General features: G+C 37.3%; 4 protein-coding genes across 5 annotated transcripts; 3 read left to right on the forward strand and 1 right to left on the reverse strand.

The window, feature by feature from the left end:
* The first annotated feature begins 219 nt into the window (after nt 1–219).
* LOC106345995 (high mobility group B protein 4) lies at nt 220–1,534 on the forward strand. 2 transcript variants are annotated; one of them, XM_013785267.3, is made up of 8 exons: nt 220–334; nt 404–461; nt 537–626; nt 691–748; nt 833–877; nt 953–1,033; nt 1,124–1,210; nt 1,305–1,534. In XM_013785267.3, the coding sequence occupies exons 2-8, from the start codon at nt 415–417 to the stop codon at nt 1,320–1,322; spliced, it is 426 nt and encodes a 141-aa protein (XP_013640721.1). In that variant the 5' UTR covers nt 220–334; nt 404–414; the 3' UTR covers nt 1,323–1,534. The 2 variants fall into 2 exon arrangements, with proteins under 2 accessions (XP_013640721.1, XP_048634590.1); XM_048778633.1 differs by having other exon boundaries at nt 281–461.
* A 2,687-nt stretch (nt 1,535–4,221) lies between these two features.
* LOC106345905 (WUSCHEL-related homeobox 13-like) lies at nt 4,222–5,841 on the forward strand. Its single transcript, XM_013785158.3, has 3 exons — nt 4,222–4,562; nt 5,030–5,515; nt 5,603–5,841. Exons 1-3 carry the CDS (start codon nt 4,334–4,336, stop codon nt 5,659–5,661), a joined length of 774 nt encoding a protein of 257 aa, XP_013640612.2. The 5' UTR covers nt 4,222–4,333; the 3' UTR covers nt 5,662–5,841.
* LOC106345822 (plant-specific TFIIB-related protein PTF2-like) lies at nt 5,804–7,286 on the reverse strand. The gene has a single exon (XM_013785046.3). It carries the CDS (start codon nt 7,284–7,286, stop codon nt 5,883–5,885), a length of 1,404 nt encoding a protein of 467 aa, XP_013640500.2. The 3' UTR covers nt 5,804–5,882.
* A 468-nt stretch (nt 7,287–7,754) lies between these two features.
* On the forward strand, nt 7,755–9,433 carry LOC106370229. Its single transcript, XM_013810281.3, has 5 exons — nt 7,755–8,119; nt 8,409–8,493; nt 8,586–8,640; nt 8,838–8,976; nt 9,132–9,433. The coding sequence occupies exons 1-5, from the start codon at nt 7,928–7,930 to the stop codon at nt 9,243–9,245; spliced, it is 585 nt and encodes a 194-aa protein (XP_013665735.2). The 5' UTR covers nt 7,755–7,927; the 3' UTR covers nt 9,246–9,433.
* Nucleotides 9,434–9,521: the final 88 nt, after the last annotated feature.

Here is a 9,521-nt window from a genome sequence, read left to right on the forward strand (position 1 = left end):
TTTCTAAAACATTAAAACATAATAAAACATAGTATGTCTTTATTCTTTTTTTACCAAAAAATTATAAATTATAAAACAGAAAAAGTATTATATATAACTTTCACATATTGCGTGGCGCCAGGAAAAAAAAAACGAAATCAAGATTATTATTACCAAACACAAGTACAGCTGTAATCTAGACAACAGTTGAATATACGGACAGTCAAGATTCAAAGGACCACATGGTAATTATTTGGTGGACTCTTTAATAAACACGAATTTAATTTAAAAAAAAAAAATCTGAATCGTCGTCGGTCTCTCTCTCTCGTCAAAACAAAAACCCTAACGTTCACAGGTAAAAGCTCCCTCCCTCGCTCTCGTCTGAGTTCACTCTTCCGATTCCTCACGTTTTCTCTGTTCGCAGATCTCTCGAAGATGAAAGGTGGTGAAACCAAAGCTCAATCGAAGAGCACCGATGAAAGGTATATATTCTCCTTTTAATCACTCTCACACACATGGCGAATGAATCTGAGATTCATTTTGATTTGTATTCTTAGATTGAAAACGAGAGGAAAGAAAGCTGGAAAGAAAGCAGCCAAGGATCCTAACAAGCCTAAGAGGCCTCCAAGTGCCTTCTTCGTCTTCCTGTAAGTCTCTCTCAATTGATTAGTATTATTATAGACTTTCTGGTGATTGATTGATTGAATGAAGGGAGGGGTTCCGTAAGGAGTTCAATCTAGCTAACCCTGACAACAAATCTGTCGGAGCTGTAAGTGCTAATCTGAGATTTACAATCACAATCTCTTTCCCATATAGTTGTTCTTAGTTGTTTTGAATATTTGTAACATTTTAGGTTGGTAAAGCTGCTGGAGCTAAATGGAAATCAATGACTGATGAAGTGAGTCTTGTTAAGTTTTAATAGTTTCAAATCATATATATCAATTGTAGTTTTACCGAACTTTGAATGAAACAGGACAAAGCTCCTTATGTGGCCAAAGCAGAGACCAAGAAGACTGAATATACCAAGACTATGCAAAAGTACAACATGAAACTGGTATTCATTCTTCTTGTTGACCTCTTTTTGTCATTTTCTGATGTTAGTCAAATCAAATGTCATGTATGCATCTTTTTTTTTTCCCATCAGGCTAATGGAACTAGCACAGCTGGAGATGATGACTCTGACAAGTCCAAGTCCGAAGTCAACGATGAGGCAGAAGGTGCAAGTGAAGAGGTTTGTACTTCATACTATTTTGAAATATCTCTGTTTATGTTTGCTAGTGTCATAGTGTTCGACACTTGCTTTATCTCATGATTTTGTGTTGCAGGAGGAAGATGATGATTAGGAGATGGATCAACCAGCGATTTGTCTTTATGGAGTATCTTCTGTTGTACTGTTATTAGCTGCTAGTTTTTAGTGACTATTGCTATGCTTTCCCCTCCTTTATGTTAACTGGGATGTATTCGTAATCTTCTTCAACTTCTCATGACAACTTTGAATTTAGCTTTGATCTTTGTCTCTACTCTTTTAAACGATGGTATTATTTATTTGCATGCATCTAATTCCGGCTTCTTTTATGTTTTGCTATCTTATGATTGCTATGTACTTCTGTCTCGAAGGAAATAGTTTTATTTTTCTGGCTCTGTTTGATGGAATATTGGTTTTGTTGATGATCATCCTCAGTGCCAATTTCATCTTCGTATGTCAAGAAGAAAACGATCAGAATTATGCACAAACTCAATTACTACATCACTGAAGCTGTCAAAGTAGACCTTACCTATGTGACTATGTCCAACTCTTCTTCTATTCTTCATCGTCAACTCTAATAATTGTATGTAGTAAAAAATTTAGAAAGCTCTTCGATAGTTTCCTTGGTGCCTTTCTGTATTATCTGTGCGTTTGGATTTAGTTTTGAAGACAAGAAAACAACCCTGCAGGCTGCAACAAACAATATATACAAACATGAATTTAGTTGCTCATCTGTGTGTTATCAAAACGTTATAGAGTCAATGTTGTTTCACCTTTTTCATTGGGAGATGATGTTATCACGCCTTCGTGATAAACTGTGCTATTCTTTTTGTAAACTTGGGTCAAGGATTCCACAAGCCGAACAAAGTTAAGACTCTTCATTACATCTCTATGTTATAAAACGTAGTCAAACTCTCATCATGTTTTATGGAAAGGTCCTTTTGAGGTAAAACTGAGTTGCCAACATGTTATTAAGTCTTACAGTCACTAACTATATCCAAATCAGTATGCTGACTTTTAATCTAGCCATGCAGTGATACAGTGGATTTAATTAATCTCTTGCATTAAGAACATAAATTACAATAAGAAGAATAAATACAAAATAAAACATGATAGCGAAGTAAGCATAAAATAAGGGTAGAAGACTAGAGAAGCTATAGGTACACCAAACTCTCCATTCTAAAGGAAGAATCCAAAGAAACTAGGCCATAGAGAATCCAATGGGTATTATTCTGGGTCATCACTCATCACTGACTGTCTCACCATGCAAGAAATAATAAGCTAAACGATTCTTTATAATTAAATTAATAGCTTTGATACCAATTAACATCTCTTAAAACTATTTTGAAAGTGGTATATACTGTTAATGTTAGATCTCAAGGTAGTCAAATAATTATGTCATAATTTGTTTTTTTACTATATTGTTTATAGTTCAGGTTTAAAATTGTTTTCTTTTAATTGTTAAGATTAAATCTTATTACATATCGTTTTAGTAAAAAAACAAAAATAGTTTTATCTATATTTTTTACATATGCGCCCACACAACATACACTCGTAATAGACAAACAAAAGAAAAGGCAAACATGTATGAATATGGACCTTTTTGGCGTTTATGTAAACATTTTGGTCTCGTTGTTTGACCTAAGCTAGGCTTAGCACATGCAAACCTCACTATTTTCTTCCATAATGTTGACAATTAAAAATTACTTAAGACGAAAACATTGTCGGAAGAAAACGACGAGACTAACAAATCACAAATGTTTCTATATTTTTTTCTAGACTACTAAACCATAAACATGAATTAATCCACACAACTTTTTTATTTAAAACATAAATCCACACAATAACATGAATTAGTACCAGAGAAATCATAGGAATTAATTAAAACACCAAAATAAAATTTTCATCTGAATTCAAATGTGTTATTATGATGTGGAAAGGTCGCAATATGCAAGTATAAGAAATAATTTATACGTTCCAGCACATACTATATACGGCATGAGCCATGAAGGTTTTATTTTCATGTTTTTGTCGAACATGCTCACATTTTATTTCGATTTAACAAAAACGACCATGGTTAAACGTTCTGTTACTATTAATCAGAGATCTATTTAACTGGATTTTTGTTTTTGTTTTATACAGTTAATGATTTAGACGATAGTATCTTATTAAAATCTACAACCCGTAAGTGCCCGTGGAACATGGGCGGCGGACACCGACCACCTACAAGTTCTAAGGTTTAGACAACACGTGGAGTCTGTGGCTCCTTAACTTAAAAGTCCTGATGGCTGGCCCACCAGCTCTTTGCATTTCTATAGTATGTTTTTTCTTAATTTTGAACTAGATAATAGGCATTGTAGCTAATACTCTCTATAGAATAATTGTGAAAGATATAACCTGGAATGTGTCAGAACAGTTAGATCGCAACCGCAGTTTATCAATCCACGGAATGTTAGCTAACCGGTCAGCAAACGAGTAAATTAAAGGGTTGTTTATTTCTGTTCTTTTTTTTTTTTGCAAAATTTTTATTTCTGTTCTTTATCATTTATAATTGTATACTAATGTACAACCAAAGCTTTCTATGAATAGACTAATTATAATATGCCATGGTGAAAAATAACATAAGAATTTTATTTGTATAACTTTTTGGATCGTATGAGTAAATTAACAGCGTAGTTTATATACTATATAGGTAATGTAAGTGACATTAAACTAAGGTAATAAAAATAAGCAATTATGGAAGTAACTATTTAACTGTAGATATATACATATTTCAAATCAAATTTCAACGGTCATTTTCTAATATGGAAACTAAATAACCATATGATTCAAATAGTTTCCTTTTTATCCACACACTCTTATTGTGAAAAAACCACGTTACCGTTGCTTGAAAATTCTGATCGTTCTTGTTCTCTTGGGTAATCATTGTTCTTGTTCTTGACATTAAATATTAGAATTTAATATAAATTCAGCTCTTTTGTCCTTTTCTGCTTTTATCTTTCCTTCTACTCCCGGAAAAAGCACTGACTCTTCCTCTGTTTGCTTCGTTCACACAGAGACAAAGAGAGAGAGAAGAAGAAAAAGACGAACACTTCTGACAAAAAAGAGATGATGGAGTGGGATAACAATCATCAGCAGCAACCCAATAACCACAACTCCTCAAATCTCCAGGGGATCGACGTTAGTGGCGGCGGCTCCAGCTCAGGAGGAATGTACGTGAAGGTGATGACCGACGAGCAGCTCGAGACTCTGAGGAAACAGATTGCTATCTACGCCACTATATGTGAGCGTCTCGTTGAGATGCACAAAACCCTCACTTCTCAACAAGATCTTGCAGGTCTCTTCTCTCTTCCTTTCCTCTGTTCATATAGAATTGAAAAAAGTTTCCTTTTTTTTTTTGCTGTTATTTTATTTTATTTTTCAGAATTTTGGTTTGGTTTGATTGATTCTTCTGTTTGGTGAAATGGGCACTTGTAAATTCTCTACCTTTATAACACTTATCAGTTCAAATCTGATGCTTGTACCTAAGATGAATAAAGTTTCAGTTTTTATTTAGCTTCTTCCTCTGCTCATATAGATTGAAAAAAAAAAGTTTTATTTTTGCTGTAATTTTAGTTTTTTTTTTAAATAATTTTGGTTTTATTTTATTGATTCCTCTGTTTGGAGAAATGGGCAATTGAAAATTCTCAAACTTTATAACATTTACTAGCCTAATTAGCAGTTCAAATCTGATGCTTGTGCTTAGAGATTCATAAAGCTTATTTTTATTTACTTAAACTTTACCAACTCTGCTTCATTTAACAGGAGGGAGACTGGGAGGCCTCTATGTTGACCCAACCATTGGTCACAAGATGACAGCCAGGCAGAGGTGGACTCCTACCCCCGTGCAGCTTCAGATTCTTGAGCGTATATTCGACCAAGGCACGGGAACACCCAGCAAGCAAAAGATCAAAGACATAACCGAAGAGCTTAGCCAGCACGGCCAGATATCTGAACAAAACGTCTACAATTGGTTCCAGAACAGGCGTGCTCGGTCCAAGAGGAAGCAGCATGGTGGTGGTGGTGGTGGTGTTGGCTCTTCTAACAACAACAATGGTGAGTCTGAGGTAGAGACTGAGGCTGAGACGTTGAATGGGAAGAGGAAGATGCCAGAGAGCCTTCGTGTTCTTCCTGATGGAAACAATGGCATTGGGACAACAAGTACTACTAGTCCTAGGCCTGAAGATCTTTGCTTCCAGAGCCCTGAGATGAGCTCTGATCTCCACTTGCTTGGAGTCCTATCAAACCCAAGTAAGTTAGAAAAGATCCCTTTTACACCAAGCTTGTGAGTTGTGTGACTTGACAATAAGAGAAGTTGTTGTGATTTGTGTTTTGTAGGGGATGATCATAGCTACAACCTCTATGATCATGTTGAGGAGTATGGCATGTCAGGCTGAGGGAAACTTCTAATGGATCAGAGAGATCAAAGAAATGGATTTCTTAGCCAGTCTTAAAGCAGTTTTAGACTTTTTTTCTATTATATAATTTTTATGGAATGTTAAAAACTCTCTTAGAGAGTGTGCTTTGATGTTTTCTGCATTCAGAACAATGTCCTATCTCTTTAATTATAATAAAAATAAAAAATAAACAGCTTCAGCTTTTACAGTTTCATTTCAACTTAGTTGAAAACATGCAAACCAAGCAAAGCATTGTAATGCCCTTTCTCTATCTCTTCATCCTTCACATTGTGTAAAACCAAAGTCTGTATAACCAAATCCTCCCAATCAATCTCAGACCCTCTCTTCCTTTTCTTCTTCCCATCTCCAATCTCCAAAGACAACTCTCTTCCACTAACTTTATCATCATCATCACAAGGATCTTGCACCGAACCAATCCTCAACTTAGCCGCCTTAATCTTCTCTCTCCGTCTCTCCACCGCATCACACCCCTTTATAAAAGAAACAGGCAAATCATCAAGCCCCACATCTCTCTCCAACACTTCCTTTAACTTAAGCCTCTGGCTCATCTTAGACTTCCCTTTCCACCAATCATCACACGAAACCATCTGAAGAAACGAGCTCCTCTCACCTTCATCATCATCATCATAACAATACATAGCTTCTTGCCTTAAGCAATCCTTTACTATCTCCTTCAAACAAACCCCATCACTACTTATAACCAACTCATCTCCCCTCTTCTTCCTCATGGACTTGGCTTCCATCAAACCAATCAAAGCCCCTGAATGCTTCACCACATTCTTCACGTTAACATCTCCCGCCCAAGGCAAACCAATCTCCTTCGCTACCTTCACAAGCCTCTCCAGCATCTCCTTATACCGCAACTTACAAGTACACAACGAAACCTCACAATCTCTAGCCAAATCATCAATCCTACACTTCACACCATTCACCTGACAAACAAACGCCAAAACAGCAACAACCAAAGGCATCGGTCTCCTCCCAGTAGACAAAAACCACTTCAAAGAACAGTTCATCAGAAACCCCCCTTGCTTCACAACCCTCTCCTTCTTCTTCCCATCAACACCACTCAGCCTCGGGGAACTACTCGCCGTCTTCACAAACAACCCAACAAGATCAAACTCTCCCATCTCAATCCCTAAATACTCAACCACACGCTTACACATACTCCCAAGCTGATGCAAATCGCACCCAACGACATTCACAATCTCATCCATCGTCAAAACTCCACTCCCTTCCTTCCTCACAAGCGCGTAGCAACACGCGCCGATCAGAACCGAGAACCACTCCCCCTTCCCGAACTCTCCGTCTGTGATCTTCCCGATCATGCGCTTAACCTCTTCGGATTTCTCGCCAAGCTGCAACCTTTCTGTGATGTCGTCGATTAAGTTACCGGCTTCGAAGATCTTCTTGTCTTTGTAAGCGAGGGTGGAGCCTGTGCCGGTGGTGCCCACGCGGATGTAGGTGCCTTGGGGTCCGCTTATGCCGCTGAGCTGGGCCTCGTAGTTGTCGTACTCTTGTAACGTCCCGCATCCGCAGCAGAACGAGTTCCCTGTGGCGCCGTCGCGTTGGAAGTCGGTGCCGTTGCATCTCTTGCAGGGCATGATTGATTGGGAATCGGAAAGTCTCGAACTTTAAATTAGGGTTTTTTTTTTGCGCTCTCCGTCGTGAAGACAGCGGAACACGACCGGAGCGAAGGCGGTTAGAGTTAATGTAATGAAAAATTAGAGTGGATTAAATTACTTTTTATACTTTTCTGGAAACTACAAAAACGGCAAGTAGTTAACTAAATTAAACGGTGCCGTATAAAGTTTTCTGGAAACGGCACATTGTCTAGTTTTTCTTTTGCCGTTTAGCTGATCAGAGTAAAGTAATGAAGAAAAATAGGGTAATAAAGTAGTAAACTACATAAGGTTTTATACTTTTTCTTGAGACTACAAAACGGCAAGGCGTTAAAATCAGCGTTTTTGTTACTAAATATAGCGGCGACGTTTAGAGTTTTTTTATTCAGAAACGGCACACAGTCTGGAGAGATACAAAGATTTGCGAGGCTAATGGTGAAATTGGGTTCTAATGCACGCAAGTTGTTCGACTGAAAGCCGCAGAGAAACCGTTTTGCTCTCTGAATCTAGTGAGACGCGAAAGTCTGAATCTTTTTGCTTTGGGTATTGAGAAGCTGGTCTCCTGTGTTTGAGGGCAGGCTTTTTTTCAATGGATAGGAGTAAACGACGGTGATATATATACAATGGTGAGCTCGTCTCTTTCGAGTAAGAGATACACTTACATACACGAAAGTGGAAGTGAGACACGTAGAGGAGCCATTGACATTCACCATGTGATCATCAACAGAAGCAGATCAACTGGCTATGCCCGTCTTATGGGCCTTGCTTTCTTCCTTGTCATTTTGGGGGTCTCTATGTACTCTTTTATTGAAAAGGTAAATGATACGTTTGGGAGATAGTTGTTATTTTAGTTTAGTGGATGTTAGTGCATAGCATGAGGAATGCATAGCGTCTTGTTTCTTACCTTAAGGGATCAATCACAGTGAATGATAAATGGATTATAGTTTGATATTTTCAATTGTTTTTGAGCAATGTGATAATACATGACTAGTTTTGTATAAAACCATGTTTGTTAGTTTGCGTTACTTTAGAAATATTGTTTTGTTGATGTTCTATCTGTATTTCTCCATGGGGTATCTGAAATGGATAATTCACTTGAAACAGGACAATCCAGTTAGAACTCTGTCTTGGAGCTGCCTGTTAAGTGGTTTCTTTGTTGTGATACAAAGCCGGAAGTTAGTCAAGAAAGGTGAGGAGGCTTTGTTACACGGTTTATAGTTTCAACAAATGATATAGTCTTGACATCTTTAAACTGATTTTTTTTCTTACTTGAGTGTTCAGAATCTGTTATAATCATGCCAACCTTCGGGATTCAACTTGAAACTCAATATTTAAGGTACGCTTTAACCGTTTAGTTAATATATATTGTCTGCATTCCATGTTGGCTTAATGATTTCAGCTATACAGCATATTAGTGGCCTATTAGAGAGGTGGTGAGAGTGGTATTAGTTGTTATTATCATTAGCTATTGTCATCGATGCCTTTACCAATCATACAAGTACTTATGTTTTGTATGTTTTTTCTGCTTTTCAGTGGAAAAACAGTCTCGAGGTTTATCCCTATTGACAAGGTTTTGAAGCCTGTGCTTGTGGAATGTGTCACCCCAGTTACATGTTATTGGAGTCTCTCTTTATTTCTGCGTGGTGAAGAACAGCTTACATTGGTGTTTAAGGTAATGCAAACAGTTTGTTCAAATACATTGTGAGAGAAACTTTTGCTGACAACTTTGAGAATAATTACGAGCTACAGTGATTCAATCTTGGAGCATTGTGTTGTTTCTTTTTTTTCTGACCATTGATTCTAAGTACATTTTCCTCTGTTGTACAGGAACTGCGTCCGTCATTGAAGATGTTGGTTCCCATTTGGAAGGCATTATGTACTCTTATTGGCACAGACCAGAGTGAAATCATCACTGAAGAAAAGCATGTTGTGTCCGGTTAAGCATCTACATGAGATTTCTACTACCACTACGAAGAGATGAACATGGAAGATCCGTTAGACAGAATTTAAAATTTTAAATACTCTACAGTGTTGATTGATATTTATTTGGTCAGACAGTGCTGATTATTACGAATTTACGATGTACTAGTTCCAATAGATTTCTATATTTAAAATGATTTCTCCAACTTTTTGGGGGTCTGTTGAGAAGGAAATGGCACGGCAAGTTGATGGTGAAGTTGACTATGTCCACCAAACAATAGAGCAGGGAATAATGAT

This window comes from Brassica napus, chromosome A1 (genome assembly GCF_020379485.1).
Source record: "Brassica napus cultivar Da-Ae chromosome A1, Da-Ae, whole genome shotgun sequence".
Lineage (NCBI taxonomy): Eukaryota > Viridiplantae > Streptophyta > Magnoliopsida > Brassicales > Brassicaceae > Brassica > Brassica napus.

Coding starts and splice junctions, on each gene's coding strand:
- LOC106345822 (XM_013785046.3), bottom strand. CDS start 7,286: ATGCCCTGCAAGAGATGCAACGGCACCGACTTCCAACGCGACGGCGCC.
- LOC106345905 (XM_013785158.3), top strand. CDS start 4,334: ATGATGGAGTGGGATAACAATCATCAGCAGCAACCCAATAACCACAAC. Junction 4,563..5,029: donor TTCTCAACAAGATCTTGCAG/GTCTCTTCTCTC, acceptor TTCATTTAACAG/GAGGGAGACTGGGAGGCCTC. Junction 5,516..5,602: donor TGGAGTCCTATCAAACCCAA/GTAAGTTAGAAA, acceptor TGTGTTTTGTAG/GGGATGATCATAGCTACAAC.
- LOC106345995 (XM_013785267.3), top strand. CDS start 415: ATGAAAGGTGGTGAAACCAAAGCTCAATCGAAGAGCACCGATGAAAG. Junction 749..832: donor ACAACAAATCTGTCGGAGCT/GTAAGTGCTAAT, acceptor GTAACATTTTAG/GTTGGTAAAGCTGCTGGAGC. Junction 1,034..1,123: donor AAAAGTACAACATGAAACTG/GTATTCATTCTT, acceptor TTTTCCCATCAG/GCTAATGGAACTAGCACAGC.
- LOC106370229 (XM_013810281.3), top strand. CDS start 7,928: ATGGTGAGCTCGTCTCTTTCGAGTAAGAGATACACTTACATACACGAA. Junction 8,494..8,585: donor CCGGAAGTTAGTCAAGAAAG/GTGAGGAGGCTT, acceptor TTGAGTGTTCAG/AATCTGTTATAATCATGCCA. Junction 8,641..8,837: donor CTTGAAACTCAATATTTAAG/GTACGCTTTAAC, acceptor TCTGCTTTTCAG/TGGAAAAACAGTCTCGAGGT.